The sequence below is a fragment of the Nothoprocta perdicaria genome, unplaced genomic scaffold, assembly GCF_003342845.1.
Source record: "Nothoprocta perdicaria isolate Ctin4 unplaced genomic scaffold, notPer1 scaffold_68, whole genome shotgun sequence".
In the NCBI taxonomy this organism is placed as follows: Eukaryota; Metazoa; Chordata; class Aves; order Tinamiformes; family Tinamidae; genus Nothoprocta; species Nothoprocta perdicaria.
Window position 1 is genome coordinate 2783571 of NW_020455954.1, and position 20416 is coordinate 2803986.

General features: G+C 52.3%; 1 protein-coding gene across 1 annotated transcript in view; it reads right to left on the reverse strand.

Annotated features, from left to right (window-relative positions):
* Positions 1-6318: 6318 nt before the first annotated feature.
* LRRC58 (leucine rich repeat containing 58) overlaps positions 6319-20416 on the reverse strand; it is an 18322-nt gene continuing 4224 nt past the window's right edge. The window contains exons 3-6 of the mRNA XM_026050334.1: positions 20047-20414; positions 12027-12155; positions 10427-10704; positions 6319-8259 (exon numbers count right to left, since the gene is read on the reverse strand). Of these exons, the coding sequence (XP_025906119.1) occupies positions 8051-8259; positions 10427-10704; positions 12027-12155; positions 20047-20414 (984 nt within the window). The 3' untranslated portion in view covers positions 6319-8050. The remainder of the gene's footprint in view (positions 8260-10426; positions 10705-12026; positions 12156-20046; positions 20415-20416) is intronic.

Genomic DNA, 20416 nt, shown 5'->3' on the forward strand with positions numbered 1-20416 from the left:
AGATCTTCCAAACCAGCCTGGATGCCGCCCTGTGCCCCGTGCTCTGGGTGTCCCTGCTGGAGCAGGCGGGGGTGGACTAGATGATCCCTAGAGGTCCCTTCCAATCTCAGCCAGCCTGTGATTGCAACAGCCTCCTCATGGTCCTAGCTCAAGACAAGCATAACCCGAGACCTGTCCTCTGCCCTGGCTGAACAGCACTGCTAGGTTCTCAGGAGCTGTGAGCGACCCTGAGCAGATTTCAAAGGAGAAACATCAGTAAGTAGGGACTTTGTCACTCATGTCTCCGGATTTACATTAACATTGGTCTGTTTGTAATCTGTCAGGATGGCTTCCAGTCACAACAAGGGCTGCCCTTCCCATCCAGTGACCTGGCTTGGATCAAGATGTCCCCGTGATACAGCTCCGTGCCCCAGATCAACCAAGAAACAGCTCTTCTGTGCTTGCCAAAGGAAAAGGCTCAGTGCTAGGGCTCGCCACCATCGTCTGACTAGAAGACACTTCCACATGGGCAGAGAAGAAAGTGGGAGCTGCAGCTGGAGAGAGCCCCATCTGCAAGGGCTCTGGGAAAGGGTGGCACTGACCACTGTAACATACCTGGATCCAGCCAGAGGAAGGGCACCTAGCTAAGAGCACCCACAGGAGGGCTGTGCCCTGCTACAAAGGCTCCTAGCACATGCACTGGAGGCACAAAGACACGAAGCCAGATGCGAGCTGCAGTAACAGCATCCACAGCAATGGTCTCCTCAGAAAGGGGAAGCAACACTGAGAGCAAGAGCCTCTTGAAGAACCGTTGTCCCGGGCTCTCTTGGCCCAGGGGCAGCCACCTTCTCCTGCCAGCAGAGAAAGTCTCATGATTTCCTGATTACCCTGACTCAGCCAACAACCCGCTCCGTCTTTGCCAGCGAGGACGCTTGGAACCATTGGCACTTTCCCCATGCCCTGTTTGTCGCCACTTATCTGAAAGATCCCAGCACTGCCCTGAAACAGGGGTTGGTAGAGAGCTGCTCACACTCACTACTTGCTTGGGGTTGGGGGAAGATAAGAAACCCAGTGCCACATGCTTCGCAAAAACGTAACATAGAGGGATCCCTGAGGGAGCAGTGGGGACCAGAGCCCTAGGCCAAGCCATGCCTTCTGTATCCAGATGTATTTGCCCAGCGCCTCAAAAGCAAGAACATTACACTGCTTATTTAAGTGCTGAGTTCAAATTACTTCCTTTGCAATTTTTGATTTCTCTTCAAGTTTTTTGGGCTCCTTTGAGATGGAGAACAGCAGCCAAACGTGCTGCCAAACTAGGCATCAGCTCTGCCTTGCGTTTTTCAGAGGCTAAGGTCACGCGTGCAAGGCAGTGGCTGCAGCCCAGCTGAGCCGGAGCACTTGTGCTTGGGATGACCCCAGCAAGCGCCCGAGCCGCAGGAACCAAAGCAGGACAAGCCACGGCACCAACAAACACAAAACTGAACTCCTTTATCCCCCCGCAGCGAGGAAGGCTGCTCCCCAGCACTGGTTCTCAAGCTCTCTGGTTCCTCCTACCCCTGCAGGCTCTTTGACAAGGGCCTCCCTACGCTTTACGTACGGGTGTGCACGAGAACGTATACTCACGGGTTGGCCGCCCCGCGGCGCTCAGAGGGCATCGCTGCCGGTGCCCTGTCCCCTCGGAGGCAGAAGGCTGGAAAGCGCCCCTTTTGCTGGAAAGCATCGTGGGATGGAGCCATCACCAAGCCCCACGGTAGATGTGAAACGGCACCAGAGGAACCACCAGGAGCTGGCTTCTTACTCGAGGTGTCATTCAGCAGAGCGCTGCGTTGTGGATTTTTGGAGAGTCGTCCTACTTATGTCTGCCACACGAGCCCGAGAGCCTTGTGCAAAGCGCTGGGGCCGGCACAGCCTCCCCGCCAGAACCTGGGGAGGTGCACGTGCTCCTCACCCAACACGGCCACAGCAGTGGCAAACCAAGGCCTCCTGCCCGTGAGAGCCTGTGCAGCCTCCAAGTACGCAGGGGAACACGTGCCAAACAGGCACTGCCAATGGGCAGCCCAAGGCCATGGATCCCTGCAGCATCTCAGGAGCTCTGCTTTACGCATCTCCATCCACTCCCGAGGCCAGTTTCTCTCCATGGAAATCAGCTTGGTGGGATGTTTTTGACCAACATATATTACTTAGAATAAGTTCGCAGTTTGCTGGGCAGTACTGTCTTAAGCGGAATGTTGCAGAGGCTCAAAGCTTGTCCTACAGCCTCAGCATGTGAACAGCTCTCTGTAGATAACGTTGGTCCTTTGTGAGCAAGCTTCAGTCTGCCACCAGTGGAATCCGGGGCCAAGATAAAGAGACCCATGTACAACCTCCCCATGGCGACCAGCACCAGTCATGGAAGTGAAACCAGGAGAGCTGAACCTTTACTCCTGCCATAAAAAACAAAGCTGAGCTGGAAGCGCCCGGGGACTCTGCCCTGGACAACTTTCCTCTCTGTCCTAAAAGGACCTCAGTTGCTGTTAGACCCTGCTAATCTTCCTTGACAGAACTCTCCTTTTCGCTGCTTGGTGAGAGAGGAGAGCGCAGCAAGCTGTTGTACAAGAACTTGGCCAATTCTCAACCAGGGCTCAACCAGGGCTGATGGAGAGGGAAGAGATCCTTGGACATAGCAAACCGTCTGAGGACTGCAGCTGAGGGTTGCGGGTGGCCCTCACCCCCATCCATGCAGCTTTGTGGCAGCACTAGGGCCCAAGCGTTCAGCACGAGCTCAGTGCACAGGGAAACCCAACCACGAGCTCAGTACAGAGGGAAAGGTGCAAGTTCCTAATTACCTTGGGCAACCAGGACTAGCTGTGGCATCCCAGCAGCAAATGCATGGTTCTGCTTTACAGAGCAGCAGCATAACACCCTCTTTTAGATCTGCACAATTGTATGTGAGCCTAAAAATGTCCATTTGGCAGGCTCTGCATCTGTTTCAGGCCTCTACGCAACTCATGTTTCAGTGGCACCGTACTTCTCATTGCATTAGCAATGAAAACAGCTAAGAGGAGTTTGAGAGCTGAGGTTCATTCCTGTAAAATGAGGAGACAAGCAAGTAGCGACAGGAGGATGTCGGGCATTTGGAGAGATTTCTGCACTAGAAAGAATTCAGCACCAGAGCAGGGGCCCGGGAAGACTACGGACTCTCCATCCTTGGAGGTTTCCAAGATAAAGCGAGAGAAACCCACAGGGACCTGGACAGTGCTGGAAACCATCCTGCTTACAGTGCAAGGTTGAACGGGAGACCTCTGGTTCTCTGCTTCCTCATACAGAAAAAACCTGAAGAAGGTTTCCCAAAGGGATACTTTCCATCAAACACAAATGAAGCAAGGACACTCCCAGCCTCATTTTACAGTCAGGGCCACTGGATTCTGCACGATTTTATGCTATTTGAAACTGAGCTGCTGAACAGTATGAGAGCTTCATCATCAGGTAGGTCGCTAAACCACCTCTGTGAAGTTCCTGCTGAAGCTGATATCAAGTAATTCTAGTTTTACACTACCCCACTTTCCAACAGGCCACTTGGGCATTGACAACTGGCAATGGCACTGCAGCAAACACGCTGGCAGTAAAATCACAGAAACCCCGGGATGTAGGAGGAAACATGGGACTACACATGAGATGGGAACCCAGCAGACAGTCAAGGCAATCAGAACATTAACCTTTGGAAAGTTATTTATAGATTTCAAAGTTAGCGTCTTAAGAGGAGTGAAACGATTTAGGAACGTCAGGACAATTGCTTCAGTTTGCCAGAAACCTCTACGAAGTCACACTGCCTTCACTTCTCCTGTTTTTATCTTAGCCATTAATTACTTTCACATTTAAACTGGGGAGCAAATTCATGCAACAGAGTTCCAGAAGTGAAACAGTTGTCACACTTTCTGCTCTGTCACAAATGAGCCCCATAAGCCAAGAGTTTCAGTAGCTGCTTTAGAAGACTCACCTGCTCTTGGTTTTCCAAAGCACGGATCAAGTCTAATCCATCCCCAGACCTTGTATTCCCCCATTTCTAATGCTCACAGAGCTGCTGCCAGCAGCAATTCCAGAACACAGACGGTGTCAAATAAAAGACAGACAATTGTAGAAATAACAGTTTTGGTTTAGTGTTACAATTTGTTTTACAGCTCATTAAGAGAAATCCTGATAGAGAGAACTCTATATTCATACATTTCTAACACAATACACTTTTAAAAATGTAAGGCACTTTCAGGCTTCATAAACCAAACACTCTTGATAAAAAAAAAAAGTATCACTAGAGGGCTAGATGAGAACCCTTCCTACCCTTAATGCTCAGGTCAGTAAAAGCTCAATCCTCTGGTCAGGCAGGCAAATGAAAGAATCAGCAGGAAGATGCCAAGACAGAGTTGCTGCTGTATTAGTGTGCACCCTCAAGTGGCCCAGCTGAAGCATCTTGAGACTCTAAAACGGGGAGCAGGGAAGAGAGGGGGAATCCATCCACGTGGTGTGAATAAAATGCATTAAAATAGTTCTTTGAACCGGGTAACAAAGACACATTGCACGGATTACGTTTCATTACTTTCATTGGATTAAATTCCTCCCATTCATTAATGCCAAAAAGAGTAAGCAACAAAAAGGAGCTGGCTCTCCCCTCCCTCCCCTCTACTCCCATTATAATTCAATACCACATTTCAAAGACTTCAAGTGACCACGGCAGAAGCCCATGAAAAACTGCCTCTGGCCCCTTCAGAGTGCGTGGAAACCGGCTTCCTCAAGCCTCTCCTCTTATTAAAGAAACACGGAAGAATTGGTAACTATACAAATTGCTTCCAATTTTTCCAAACTGATATTTTGCTCCTTTCCGACGGTGATCCTGCTCTTCTCGGCAAGCAGCCACATCCAGAAACAGCCACGAGCTCTTGGCCACGGGACGCAGGGATGGAGGGGAAGGCAGGAAGCCCCTGGTCGCCGTGGGGCGGCTGGAAGCAGCGCCTTGCGCCCCAGCCAGAGCCCAGGGGCCAGCCCGGGCTGCTGGAGCAACACGGGCAGCGGTGCCCAAGCACCCACTGAGGCCTCCCCGGCGGACACGCACCCGCAGACACCCAGAGCCACTATTTAACCTGCCAGAGGAGCTGCAGCTCTGCCAAGGCTCCATCTCAGGGCCTCTGCAGCAGCAGGAAGGGGACAACAGACACACGTCCCTCCCCAGCTCCTCGTGTTTTCACGTTTCGTCTGTTTGGGGGCGGACGAGGCCTGAAAAACAAAAGCCTGGATGCCTCAGGATGTTCAGCCCTGCGCTGCCGCACTCTCAGCTCTACCTTTGAGGGAAAGGAAAAGAGAAACAAAAAACTCATTCGTTTGTATTTCTTTTAAGTCCTTGTAAGACAATTTTAAACACTGACTTACTTGAATTGCACTTTAAAGCCCACTGGCAAAAAGAAAAAGATCGTTAGCTGCATTCAGGAATATATATACATTTTTAAGATACAAGATACTTTATCATAAAGACTATAAAGATTTCAACCAACCGCACAGACATATCCTCTGTATGAGCTGCCAAGTTTTGAGCTGGCTACGGAGAAGAGAGATCACTATTAACCAAGTAGAACTGGGCTAGAAATCAGAAACCCCTTTGGTTGGGAAAGAAAAAACAGTGAGGAGGGGAGTAAAATTTGAACCAGGCACCAGTTTGGAGTCACTGGTCTTAAGCCATCACCCAGAGGTGTTGCTGTGCAAACAGGATTTGTGGCAGAAAAAAACGCTTGTGCAATCTAATTTTGTGAACAGAAAAGAGTGTGGCTAAAGAAAAGCTCAAGGAAGATGTGAGCCTTCGAGCTCATGGCCCCAGGCTCAAAAGATCTTGATCTCCACCTGTGTGGTTCATATTCTCTGGCAAAAGAGCCAAGCTGTAGAGCACTCTCCGCACTCAGACCAGTTATCCTAGCATGATCCTAGTGATCCTGTGGCTCTGCCATCAGCTTATCGAGGACAAGAGCCGCTGATCCCACCCCAACTAACACCAGGCAGCTGGTTCCTCTCATATTTCTCTCATTCTTTGTCCCAAAAGAAACCTCACAGAATTTGCTAGAGACACATCCAGCTACTTTGGGCATTTACCTTACCGTGTCTTAAATAAGTACATTTAAAAAAAAAAAAAAAAGGCACAAAGGCACTGAGCATGGGCAGTTTATTTCCTTTAGGCACTTGTGTAGGCACGGGGGCAATCTTTAGCTATGCTGGAATGATTAATAACCAAAGGGGTGCCCCTTTGCAAATCGATTCTTTCTTGCAAAGTGTTCCCTGCAAAGGAACCGGGGCAACTGAGCCGCTCTGCCAAGGAGCTTCCCAGCAAGAAGTTCAACCTGCCCACCAAGGCAGACTGGCACGTACGCAATTTCACAGGCCTTGTTCTGCAGGTCACATTAAAAGAAAATGCAATTAAAAGAAAAAAAAATCACTAATGTTTGCTACGAAGAGTAAAATTATCAAAGTGCTTTAATAAAGTGTCAAGCATAATTAAAAAGAACCATTAATACAAAGCTCTGTAAAATATTCCAGCGGCTGTGTGTGTTTCCTGAACGCAGGAGAGGGCACTTTCCCTCCCAAAGTGTGTCCAAAACCCCCATACTAGTTCATTTAGATTCCTACCACTGTCAGTATTCACTGTGCTCATGCAACTGCGTGCACAGTTGGATTTGTAGCATCTCAAACTGCATCAGAAGGGCTGTCTGCTGCGAAATATCAATAAAGAGGCAGCCCTGATCGAGCAAAACACACACCAGCCCCACAAGCAGATTTACAAACACCTGTCAATGTCGTATTTTCTTTAAATTTATTTCTTAATATCTAAAATTGAGCTATTTTCTACAGCTTTCCTTTAAACATAGTCTCAAATGGCTGGCTGTGTTACCTGAGCAGCCTGGCAGACTGCCTGAGCTTTTAGAACAGAGGCAAATGCAAACCTATAGAGAGGCCTCAAAACGAACGTATGGCAGAGCTACCCAGAAAACGTGCCCTTACTTTCCTCCCACGGGCTTTTCTTCTCAAGTTAGCAGAAAGAAAGAAAAGCAGCATTCTCCACACTGCTTCCCCTCGTACTTTTAACTCACCACCTTCATCTGCTTAAAGTGGGCAGCAACTTGAGGACAGAACAGAACAACTGTCCCGAGCGTCGCAGGGCTCATGCGGGGGTTTCACCACTGGAAAGGTCCATCCTGCAGGTCACTGTGGAGAGCAGATCTGCCCCAGCAAGCTCAGAGGTGGAAGGCACACACAGAACATGGCGTTTGGTCCCTAGCACAGGCACACATGGCCACAGATCCCAACCCACCCCAAGCCTCCAGGGAATGTGTCTGCTGCTGAGGCCCTGTAAAGCTCTCCGGGTGTAATGGGAAGGGGGGCATGGGGGAAGGGAAAAACAAAGTGTTTCCTCTTAACTGGATTCCACGAGCAGCTTGGTATCATGAGGAAGAAAAAAAGGCAACTCGGTTGTAGGGCTGTGAAGGCTACAAAAGTGCAAAGATCCTGTGCCTGTAGGCAACAGAAGAACGTTTGCGAAAAATCGACTCCTGATCCAAAAGTTGTCATGAATGGGTGGAAAAATCTGTAACTAAAATCAAAAGGAGGCAGAAAAGAATCAAAACACAATACAAAACATTGGGATCCACATACACCCACATAGCATCATTAACCTTTTCCTGATTTGCCAGTGTTACAAGCCCTGGGCAAAGCCGCCTTTGCTCGGCAGGATGACTACGGTCCAGGGAAGTGCCAAATATTAACCCCTCCTCAGAACGCGCCCGTCGGAGGAAGATCCCGCTGGCCAGTAGGCGAGAGGGGGACCTCTCAGGCAGCAGAGCTTCCTAGCGAACCAGGCACCCTGCAGGCACTATGGCACCCACGTAGTTCTCCTAAGTAGCCTCGCACCAAGCAAGTCGAGCCTCGCTAGGATGTTCTTACGTGCCCTGACGTGGACTTGGGGACAGTTTCTTGCGAGCCCCTCGGGCCAGAGGCTCGTGCTTCGCAGTTCCCTCATTGCCTTTCTAGTGTTTTCCATCCAGTCTTTCCCTCTCGGTCCCTTTTATCCCAGGAGGACTTTCTGCATCCGGCGCGCAGCAACGCTGGCTTCGTCCTCGGAGTCGGACTCGCTCTGGGAAGTGGAGCTCTGGGAGGCAGAGCTGCAGGGAGAGGAGCACTCCGGGGAGCACAGGTAGTGCATCAAAGGGAGTCGATACTTCCCACAGAAGTCGACAAACTTGATTTGTCTGACGCAGCTGTCGAAGTAGACACCTGTAGGGGAAGAGGGGCCAGGAACAAAACGTGAGACGGGGAGCCGAGCAATGAGTAAGCTCTGCAAGGGCGCCGGGCCTCGGGAAGGTGCCTCAGACTGGCCTTGAACTGACACGGCACTGGATGTGGAGCAGAGGGGAAGAAAGGGAAGAAAGGAGGTACCAAGACCCACAAGGCAACTGGAGGTGTGAAATTTCTTCTCTCGGTAGATGAAAAAGAATTTCCTGGAAAAGTCTAATGGGTAGATGATTCACAGAAGGCAAATTCTACATCAAAAGACATGCAGCAGCAATTCCAAAGAATGAGGCAATTGCTTCCAAACATTAAGGAGAAATTTGAGGCTCGAATTTTACAGACTTCTCCTTAAATGTTGAATGAATTCACCCACCCGGCTTCCAAGTTTGTAAAAGCTCTTCCCCTGGCTAGCAAAGACATGTCTGCAAATAAACACTCTCCTTTCTGGCTCCCCTGCTCTTTTGCCTGAGTGAAGTCACCCCCCTGAGCTGGGACGATGCTTCCCGTGGCAACAGTGCTGCTCCGACACACAGGTACGGTCCTCTCCTGCCACACAAAGTGGTTTTAGCTACAGGCATATCTTAGGAAGTCTCCAGTGTTTAAGTCCTACCAAGTTTGGAGCAAGCTTTTCTCCTGCAGCGCTGGGGAAACACTGAGAGTTCAGAGAAAAAAAAGAAAGTTGAGGGTGAACCAACCCACTGTTACTCATACTGGGAAAAAAAATGCAAAAAAGAGGGGCAGAAAACTTTCTCTTCCAGTGCAAACTCCAGCCCTTCCACCTTCTCTGTCAGAGCTGCTTTGCTATTGTCCTGGAAGGAGATAAGATACAGACTAAATTACGACTACAGATTAGAGAGCAATTAAGGAACAGCATTTTGGTTTTTTGGCCTAATCTTTTATGGACACAAGGCATAGATCATTTACGCTGGATGAAAACTAAGCATTAAGCCAAATTAAGCTAAGCATCCTGGGCTTACCTATAAAGTATTCTGCACAGAGGTGCCATAAATCCTATGTGCCAGGCAAGAGCTAAATTAATTGCTCTTGGTAACTGGTAACACAACAGCCTACTCTTTTTCAATCAGAATCTCAGCTTACTGTCCAACAGTCCAAAGAGAAACTTCTGCAGAAGTTCTCCTGCCCTTCAACCAGCTGGAGTTACCTCAGGACAGTGCACTGAGCAACTTAGCATCAGAGAATCACAGAATGCTTAAGGTTGGAAGGGACCTCAGAGCTCATCCAGTCCAACCCCCCTGCTCCAGCAGGGACACCCAGAGCACGTGGCACAGGGCTGCATCCAAGCGGGTTTTAAAGATCTCCAAAGAAGGAGACTCCACAACCTCCCTGGGCAGCCTGTGCCAGGGCTCTGGCACCCTCACTGTCAAGAAATGTTTTCTCAAGTTCCTGGGGAACTTTTGGCGCTTCAGTTTGTGGCCGTTTCCTCTAGTCCTGTCGCTGGCCACCACAGAAAAGAGGCCGCCCCCTCCTCCTCACTGCCTCCCTTGAGGTATCTATAGACACTGATCAGGTCCCCCCTCAGCCTCCTCTTCTCCAGGCTGAACAGGCCCAGCTCCCTCAGCCTTTGCTCATAGGGCAGATGTTCCAGGCCCCTGATCATCCTGGTAGCCCTGCGCTGGACTCTCTCCAGCAGCTCCACATCCCTCTTGTCCTGGGGAGCCCAGAACTGGACACAGTCTCCAGATGTGGCCTCCCCAGGGCTGTGTATAGGGGGACGATCCCTCGACCTGCTGGAGACGCTCTTCTTACTGCACCCCAGGATCCCGTTGGCCTTCTTGGCCACCAGGGCACCCTGCTGCCTCATGGGCAGCTTGTCGTCAAGGTGAACTTCAGGACATACCAACACTACGGTGTGCTGGGATAAGCCACGAAGGCTCTGACAGAAAGCACTGCCTTACATCTCATGCAGCCACGACAAACCAGCATGGCCCTCTGACACGGGTGTTCCTAAGCTAAGAAATGGCATCTTCAAGCTTCCTTAAGATAAGCTTGCCAGAGGGCTGGAGCCAAGGAAATGGAGCTCTACAGAAGGTGGATGCAACAGCACATCTAGCCTTGCAGACCTACTCAAGCCACAAGGAGGCACAGGGAGAGAAAGCTGTGAGGCAAAAGCGGGGAGCGAAGGTGAGCTTACCCCCACACTTCGGATTGGGGCAGTTGCTGGCCAAGCTCAGGTACCGGACCAGGTTCTCCGGGAGGTCGCTGGGAGCGTAGGGCACATTGCGCGTCTTAATGGTGCGTCCTGCCAGCTCCTGGAGGCTTGGCGGGTTGTAGGTGAGGTCGCGCACGAAGCGCACCACGAGCGGGTTCCCCCGCAGGCTCAGCTCCTCCAGGTGCACCAGGTTGAGAATCTCGCGAGGCAGGTACGTCAGCAGGTTGTTGTGCAGGCTGAGGGAGCGCAGGGAATGCAGCCTGCAGGAGGAGAGGCAAGCGCCGTCAAGGGGTGCCAGCAAAATCATTCCACAATGGCACTACACACAGACCTCATTACTCCCTGCATGCTTCCCACCTGCTTCTTCCCTCTTTTTTCCCCTTCTTCTGAAGCACGGGCGCGTGCAGGAGTTGATATTACTCCACCACAGCCGATGCCCTAGAAAATCTGGCTCCGCTCCTGAATGCCCGTTAAAGAAGTAGAGTTTGAAACACGATATGTGGCCAACCCTCTTGCTCCTCCTCCCCCAGGGGAAAAAAAAAAAAAAAAAAAAAAAAAGATAGTGTTTTTTTTCCCCTCAGAATGCAAACAGCACTTTTAGAGGGAGATAATGTTTCCTTGTGCCCAGTGCATGCATCAAACCCAGCTCCACGCAGCATCCAAGTCACCTGCTTTCACTCATGCATTAAAGATGAATGCCGGTAGGCGGCCAGCTCTGGAAAATCCCAGGTTTTCGCTGCCTGCAGCTGCATCGCCTTGTGCTGCAATGCTATCAGATCTCACAAACTAAGCCAGGGCAGGCCAGGTTAGCAGCCGTAGGGGGGATGAGCAGCTTCTAACTAGGCTGTAGGAGGAGGCTCTCTCTGCTCAGGGAGTGCAAAGCAACACTGCAGCGCAGGGTCCGAGGATGCTATGGTCTCCACCTAATGCAAGCTCCAAGACAACTGGAATCATTAAAGTTTATCCTTCAAAAATGACACTGCTACACCATCAAACTCCAACTGATAATTTTCTATGCTGCCATACAATTGCTCTGGGGGTTACATCTGCACTGAATTCTTCACCTTTCATCTCAGGCAACCCAAACAGCATTTAAGTGTCCTCTTTCTCCCATTATGTAACAGATAAAGGAGTAACTTATCCTCTAGGGCTGTGCTGGAGGATTTTAATGAATGCTAAAACATTCTGAGATCCTTGAACAAGAAATGCCAAGGGAAAACAAGGGCTGGTACAGCAGACACACACACACACACACACACACACAGAGAAGACTTTAGATGAAAGACAAATCAGTCAGAAGCTTTCCACCCCAAGAACAGAGCAACATGGCAGGTTGTTTTCCCTGAATCGCCCAGGTGCTGCTCTGGATTTCCTGTAGAAACCCATCAAGTCACCTCAAGGTGGACACTGCGACATTTTTTTCCACAACCCTTTAACAGTGGCTTTCCTATTATATATTTGTGGTCTGTCTGCAGTGCACCACACTAAGGAAATTCCTGTTCTAGATAAAAAGAAGTGAAGAACAAACGCATCTTCCCAATTGCTTTTAGGCACATATGCAGAACAAAGCATAAATACTCACTGGGCCAGCTGAGGTGGAATGCTCTGGATCTTGTTGTCACACAAAACGAGATAGCTTAGGGAAGGCAGGTTTGCTAACTCGGGTGGAATGGAAGTGATGAAATTCCCTCCAAGGTACAGAAACTCTAAGCTGAAAGAGAAAACACCACATCAGTCATTAAGATCACTTAATTTAACACTAGGGTCTTCTCATCCCCCTTAAGAAAGTGTAGACTTTCTTAAAGTTATGTCTACACGTTTTCTTGGTTAAAAGAGGATTCTCCAGCTGAAGTTGACCATGCCCAAGGCCCGAGCTGTCTCGCAGAGGGAGAGGCCACGGAAAGGCAAGCGGAGCTGCGCCCCAGAAGCACGAGAGCGCTGCTGCGAGAGGGAGGCGAGGCGGCAGGGCGCCCTCCGTGCCGCTGCGGCCGGCGGCAGGCAGAGCCCGCGTGCCGAGGCGCCGCTCTGCACTCCCCGCTGCACGCTGAGCCGAGGGCAGGAGCAGTCGCCTCGGAGAAGCCCATGGCTCTTGGCCCTCTGATTCCTCTTTGTAGTGTCGCCCAGTGCCTCGGGCGCTGCCTGTGACCCTCCAGGCCGAGAGAGGCATCCAGTCCTGCTTTGACAACATTCACGTGCTGGCAGCGGCCCCGCTGCACCAGCGCGGCCAGCACCCAGGAAGTCCCCCACGGACACACGTGTGGTTTCTCCGGGGACAGCTTTCAGCACAGCCAAGCTGCGGAGGCCAGCGCCACCGCAGACACGAGCTGCCACGGGCTGCACTGCGGCCGGGGCAGCGCGGCACGTCCTGCAGAAGCGGCTGCCCTGCAGAGGGCACGGGCGCCAGCGCGGCCCCTCAGCACCTCCGGCCACGCGGCCGCGGCGCGGCCCTGCCCGACGAGGGGACGTTGGCACGCACAGCTTCAGGTCAGCTGTTGCACGCCCACTTCTCCACGCCCCTATCTAGCAGCCAAGGACTCTTCCTTGCCCGTTCTCCAACCCTGCTCAGAAGAGGGGCAAGGGCACAGCTTGCGCTGGCCCCTCTGGCGCGGATGAGACATAACCGAGTGAGGATCAGCATCCAGACAGCTCTTCCATGGCGCCTCCAAAAGGCGGATCCAGGGACAGCCCGAGGCACAGGCGTGTGCAGCTCCCCATGGCTGGCACGTACTCAGTCGAGCCAAGCACAGCGTCCGCTGCCCTCCTGGCTCAGCACGGCGGCCGAGCAGCCCGCAGCAAGCCGGGGAAGCAGCAAGAGCCGAGAGTGGCAGCGGCTCTCTGGAACAGCCCAGCCAGCGCTCCAACGGGAGACGCCTTCACCTCAGCTCCCACGGAAAGGCCACACACAGAGCTGGCAAAGGAGCACGCGGCCAAGGCGCCTGAGGGACACACTGCCTGAGGCAGGGAAGGGTCAAACCCTGGACCTCAGCCAGGGTGCGCACACAGCGCCGGAGAAGCTCCCGGTCGAGGCGTCCCCGATGTGGAGCACAAGAATGGCAGGAAGAGGCTGTTTTATTCTGCTCCTCCAAGAAACAGGAACCCAAGGATCCAATGACAGCGTCTGCTTGGGCTGCAGAGGCCACGTGCCTGAAGCGAAGAGCAGCAGAGCCCTGCAACACACGGCAGGGCTCCCAGGGCTTGCCTTGCCCCAGAATCACCTCCCCTTTTCAAGGATGCCAGAAGCACTGGGGACCTGGCAAAGTGGCTCCAAAATCCGGCCCTTTCTGAGCAGCTTTAACCGAAATTTGAAGGCCATTTGAAGCCGAGGAATTATCCTGGCAAAAAAAGCATGGAGAAACAACCCCCTCCCTCACCACCAGCCCCGCTCCGAGGCAGGCAACCCATGGGCAAGGAAGAGGCTGCTGTGCAGAAAACAGAGTGATTTTAGTTTTAATTAAACTTAGATGTCCTGACAAAGCCCAGAATTGTAACCCCAGGTCCTCCTTTGAGCCCCACTGTCTCCCCAGGTGGATCTAGGCTCTCGCTAGGAATGTGGCTGCTGACACCGCAGTTCCTAGGCCAGTTTTAACTCTAGGCCATCACAGGAGGCCCTGCCGAAAACTGTTGGACAAGGAGATTTTAGCAATGTGGATTTCAATGTTTAAACAAGCTTTAGATGTGTACAAGTCTCCTTTTCCTAGGAAAAGTGAATAATTAACTCTGCATCCTCTCTGTTGGAAGACAACGATGTCAGTAAGGCCACATTGCGTAAAAACCCGTAACGCCAGCGGGAGGCAGGGAAGGGAGCAAAGCCCATGGGAAATAATGGTCACCAAAGCCCGTGCAAGGCTCCCAAGGCACAGATCTGAGGAGCAGCAGCCTGCCCAAATTCAACGTGCACAAACACGGCCAAGCTACTGACGGCTAAAAATCCCACGAGAGGTAACTCCTTTCCGGAGCGAGGGCTTACAAACTGCTTTCTTTTTACCAGTCTCCTCTCAGAGGTCAGCATGTTGACAACCACCGAGGCCCAGTCTGACGGGTCAAACCCGAGATTCTCAGCATCAGTTTAAGATATGAATTAGACGGCAAGTTTGTAAGACTTGACAGGGAGGTGCTCTAGAGGCTATGAAGAGACTTATTTCACACATAGTGAAGATGTTCTTACAGCTTCCACTGAAATACCGCTCAGCAGCAGAAGCAACCCACAAGAAAACCTCACGAAACACATTTGGCTGGAAAGAAGGATGCAGCCTCCCCTTGGCTGAGCAAGATGGATGGACTAACAACTGTCCCTCGTGGATCAAATAAAAATGCCAAGAGTTGTGTGAGCAGAGCTAACAGTCCGGGTGAGGGGTTGAAGGGGCACCACCGTTCTGCAAGGAGCGCTGACCACGCCACGCAGGCCACAGGCTGTAGCTTGTCCCTTCCCAGAGTGCCTTCCGTGTTGTACCTGGCATCCAAGGCTAAGGCGGCTCGCACGCATTCCCGCTCGGAGGAGCGGCAGGCACCAACAGGACTGAGCTTAGCGAGGGACATTTCCAAGGAACTGTTTGCATGAAGAGCCAGGTTTTCCAGCGATTCTCAAGCTGCGTTCTCCTCACGCCTCGTGCAGGTTCCCCAAGGGGAGCTGGAGTTTTGCTGCCCTTTCCAAAGGCAGTCCAGGATCTCAGGAAAGCCAGTGAGCAACCACTCTTCTTGCTGGCAGAGGAGAATGTGAGCGTAGCCCCTTTTTCTGAAGCTAGAATAAGTTACGTATTTCTAAGCGAAGGCAATCAATCTGGCTGTGCAAATCTCCACCGAGGACACAAGGCCACAGATCAGCATTAGGCTGTGGCTGCAGCCTACGCACATTCCCCGTTAGGGAATCGACACGGGACAGGTGCCCGACACCAGAAAACAGCAGATCCCAGGTTTTTGCCATTCCCGTCCCCTTCTCTCCTCACTATGAGGGGTTCTAGATGTCTCTTTGCTGTACACCAGTAGCTTCTTGCAAATCTGGGCACGTTTTCTAACCTCCATTCCTCTAGTACTTTGGGTTAAAGTTGGCTACTGAGTGCTAAAGCAGTTCTAGGAAATGTTCACACAATGATGAATTGATACAGGTGGTGGCATCAAAAAGTTTCCATGTCGTCATGTGGGATGAACAATCCAAAAAGCTCCAAAACACTCAGAAAATGGGAAGTGCCCACTCGGAGCACTAGAGGTATTTTTAACACACTATCAATTACTATAACACTTTCACAGAGCTGTTTCAACTGCCTTAAAGCACAGAACAGACAACATCTCAGCCCATCCAGCTTCCCCAAAGATACTTGTTTGGATAAAATTAGCAGCTGACATCAAATGGATGCATCTAATTAGCTAATCCAAACAGAAACAATGACCTGAAATAGCTCCAGGTCTTTTTAAGATAAACTTTTCAGCAAGGAATTTCCCCCAGCAGTTCTGAGGCTCTTGCAAGGGAGAATTTTAAAAGCAGCCCACAGCACACTCCTGTTCACCCTGTTCTGCAATTTATTAATTCCTGAGAGAGCTCCACAGCCTTTGCTGACACACAAATTTAAGATCAAACAGTTGTCTGGAAACTATTTGCAAAGCGTTTGAAGAGGGAAAGAAAAAAGGGAGAGAGCAAGATTTCCTAATGCTGTATCTTTATCAAAGCTTCATTTGCTGCTTTTCCCACACCGTAACTGGTATTCCTAAGCATTTGCTTGTCTAACATGCTTACTACTATCCAGGAATAAAAGCAGATCCTCTGGCTTTCACCGCATCTAAGCCTCTACACAAAACTTGCGTGAATCCTCTTACAAGCCCGAGGCCTTTGATCCCAGCCCTTGGGTAACTGGGCTCACCTGGAAAAACCCAAGCAGGCAGGAAAGGCACCTGCAGGAAAGGCACCGGGGAGCAACCTGGTTCTTTCCTACCCTCTTTCTGCTTCTTCCCAGCGCTCTGCTGAACCCAAAAGGTAGTAAGACCAAGCTTTAAGGTCCTATGCAGAGATTCAAGGCACCAAGTGCCTTTCACTAACCTCTCAAGAGCTTGTCCCTCCGGGGAGCACTCACAAGACCTCTCCCATATCACATGGGGACAAGGACAAGCCGTGCACCAACAAGCCAAAGGCCTCGATGGGACACGCGAAGTCAACACTGCCTTTCAGCAGACCGCCTTGCCAGGCTAATTTAGTCAGGACAGGCACAAGCAGATGAGGGCATTTACCACAAGCTCTCATGCTGAAGGCCCACCACGATCCATGCTGCAGGCAGAACCACGGGAGAGATGATGCTGACAACCACCAATTCAAAGCACATCTTTTAACAGGCAACAAACACACGGAGGGCCTTTCCATTTGGTGAATTTTCTACTCGGCATTCACTGCAGCACCCAGTGCAGCAATTCTGCTTGTGCACGATCCTGACACCAGTGAGAGCGTCAGGAGATGCTCTGGCAGGAGACAAGGAGAGAGCAGTATTGCGTTTTCCACATGCCCCCCTCAGGGGAAAACACGCAGCAAAGGCTACTTGCCCTGGGTGCTGGTGAGCTCTGACCAGCATCACCATGTTACTGTCGTAACAGGGATCATGTCCACCTACGGATGGAGACACCTGAAGGGAACTTCAACCATCAGGACACTTTCAGGAGGTCATTCTAAAACTGCTTGAGAAGTTCTTCTGCTCAAGTTGTTACTGATAACCTACAAGGAAGATGAAATGCCCCGTCTCACCACAGGCTCTCACGCAGCTCCCAACGACCACACTTCTGTGGGCAAGGATGGGCAGATGGCTGAGGCTGGGGGAAGGCGAGACAGCAAGCCTAGCTGCAGCTCTTACCGCAGTTCGTTAGCTTGCCAAATCCCCAGGAACATGCTAGGAAAGCTTTGCACAAAATGCCTGGCTTGCTACAAAGATTTCCTGCCTTCGCCCGAGTACCCTCTCGTGACACATGTCTCTCGTTGCAGAGGCTTTGTAGCTGCCAGAATCCTCCTTCTTTTCCAGGACAGCTCCATCAGCTTTCTATTCTTGCAGCTTCACCGTGAAGGCTCCTTCCCTGCTGCAGCCTTAGTCTTCACCAGAACAACTGATGCACTATCTCTTCAAACACTACAACAGAAGTATATTTTGGAAACAGGGTAAAAATACGAAGCTTGTCTATTCAGAATTAGAGAGCTCACTCATGCCCTGATGGCCCACAAAAATATTCCTAGATCTCTGCAATTATGGCCACCCCTTTAATCAGGACTGGAGCAAACGGGAAGCTAGCAGGGTCACAGGCAGGAGAGGAGTGCTGGCCTCAGGAACCAGCCAGACGCAGATGTCTGGCCAAAGTGCTGCTTCATTCCTCTGGGGCTTCAGAAACTAGGAGACATGGAGACAGCTTCTCTGATGGGAAGCGTCCTGCTGAAGAAGGCTCAACACCTTGGCTTGCCAGCAACAGTGAGACAGCCAGTTTGCAGCTTTAGCTGTGAGGCTGAGGAGGGCAGAGAAGTCTCAGCATCTACACCAGGTCCTTCCTACCTTCCACTCCCTCCACCTGAACACTCTGGAATTCATAGATGCCTGCGTGCCACTTTGTCACAAAACTTGGCTCTGCTCTGTCCTTGCTCAGGCTCTTTCTGCCCACCTCAAAAGTTATCCACGTTCACTTTGAAGATACCTCTCACGCAGGCAAACAGAGGTGGGTCTGGCACTGGTTTCTCTTCAGTACATACTACATTTTCAGTAAAGGTGCCAGGTCATTGCCTATCTGGCTCCAACCAGCAGCCTCAGCACCCCCTGCGCAGGAATACTAAGTTACGAACATCCTGTTTTCTCCCTTTCTGGCAAACAGGCCTCTCCCCTTGGTTGCTTAAGTGGTCCCACAAACCAGAAAGAGTCCCCAACAGCCATACGTGTGAAGAAGCTGACAATCCTGCTGCAACGTGAATTTGCTATCTTGAGCTAAAGTTCAAATTTATTAAGGTGACATATTAGCAGAGGTTCACCCGGGTAACAGCTACTACCCAGACATGAACTCCCTGACACATCATTTTGGAACGATAAACAAGCAGTTTAATAGCTCTGTCCACGTAGTCCTCTCGGAATTGTTATTCTGGGGTTCAAGCAGGATCAGCCCAGGAAAAGCTGCAGGACAGGACAAGCAGTAGCCCTCCTTTAGGGCAAGGCAGAGAATAAAGCAGAGAGAATAAACAAATAGAAAAGGGAATAAATAACCAGGCAGCAGTAGTTTGCAGCATGTTGGAGCACTGTACACAGCCCACTGGGGCACCACATGGTGCACTGGGCAGCCTAGCAGCTCAGGCTGAGAAATGGCAACTTGCAGAGCAGGGAGCGTATGACAGGGCTGGGCCACTCCAACAGCACAGCAAACCACGCTGGGGGGGGGGGGGGGGTCTGCTTTTGGGAAAAGAAGCGCCCGAGACACTGCCACCCATGAGGGCAGGTGGGCAGCAGCAAGGAGCCCTCCTCCAGGCAGCAGCCCCACACCAGGAGGCAGCCCAGCTCTGCTGGGAAGGGCGAGGACCTTCTCCGGCTCTCAATGCACCAAAGCAGCGTCTCTGGGATTTAGCTTGGCCCAGCACTGCTCCAGGGCCCCAGCAGACACACGCTGTCTGCTATGAGGGCAAAGTAATGCATGCCAGGCTGCACTGTATCCCCCGTGACACACACAGCCGCCTTCAAGCGGCTTCAGTGCCTCCAGCTAGACCTTCAGGAGACAGCACGTCACGCGCCACATCGTTGGCTCCCACTGGATCCAGCTCTGCTGAGTCACCGGGGCAAATCCAACTCCTTTGGGTCAAGGTTACTGAAGCTTGCACAAGAGAGACCGACTCCAGCGAGTCGCCCAGCAAAGGGCCTGAGGTGAAGAAAGTTCAGGCCCAAGTCCTAGCACAGAGACAGGCTTAGCAAAGAGGCTAGTCGGAGGCTTGAGAAACCACCTGAACACATGGAAGTGCCCACACGTAACAAGAGGGACACAACACAGTCCCAGCTTGCCTAGGAGTAAGGCAGGCTTCAGAGGGAAGACCCCTCGGCCAATGCAGCCAGCAAACAACCAAGCCTACGCAAGACCTGCCCCCAACGCTGTTATACTCTTGGCTAGGATTCAACCATAGGGTTTATTGTTATTGACCTCCACAGGGTTCATCCAGCTCCAGAGTTGGGTGTATGGTGGCACCTGAGCGTAGCCTGGAGATCCGTCAGCTGCCCGTGGCCACGTAAGCCACAAGTGTGGAGTGGCCTCAAAAAAGGCCAGCTGTGCCAGCGAACTATCAGCGCTGCCAACAAGGGCCCCATTGTCCGCACAGGCCACAAGCGCCTCCTTGTAGTCACGCAGGGCCCAGCAGGTGCGCGCCGGGCAAGCACGAGCTTCGGGCCTGCTCCTACCTCGCGCTCTGCGAGGCGGCAAGGACACGGCGTGCGTTCCCGCGGCGCCAGCCATGCTGCCCCTGCCCCACGGGGCGACCCCGCGGCCCTCGCAGGCTGCGCCCTGACGGGCGGGCACGAGGCTGGTGACATGCACGGGAAGATGCTGCCGGCAGCGCCCTGAGGCTGGGCCTCGCTGCACGCTGGCGGCGCGAGCAGCCGCGGCACCGCGCAGGCCCTCACCTGCGCAGCTCCTGGATGTCGGGCGGGATGCCGTGCAGGCGGTTGCCGCCGAGGCTGAGGCTCTGCAGGCCGCGCAGGCCGAGCAGCGCGGGCGGCACCTCGGCGAAGCGGTTGCCGCTCAGGTTGAGGACGCGCAGGGAGCGGCCGAGCGGGGCCTGCGCGAGCCCCTTGGGCAGCGAGCCGGGCCCGCCGAGCCGGTTGTTCTTGGCGAGCAGCGTGCGGAGGCGCGGCAGCGCCAGCAGCTCGGCGCCCAGCTCCGCCAGCCCCGTGCCACTCACGTCCAGCTCCTCGAGCGCCGGGAACCACTGCGCGAGGCCGGCGGGCAGCGGGCCCGCCAGCCGCCGCGGCGACAGCACCAGCCGCCGCGCCT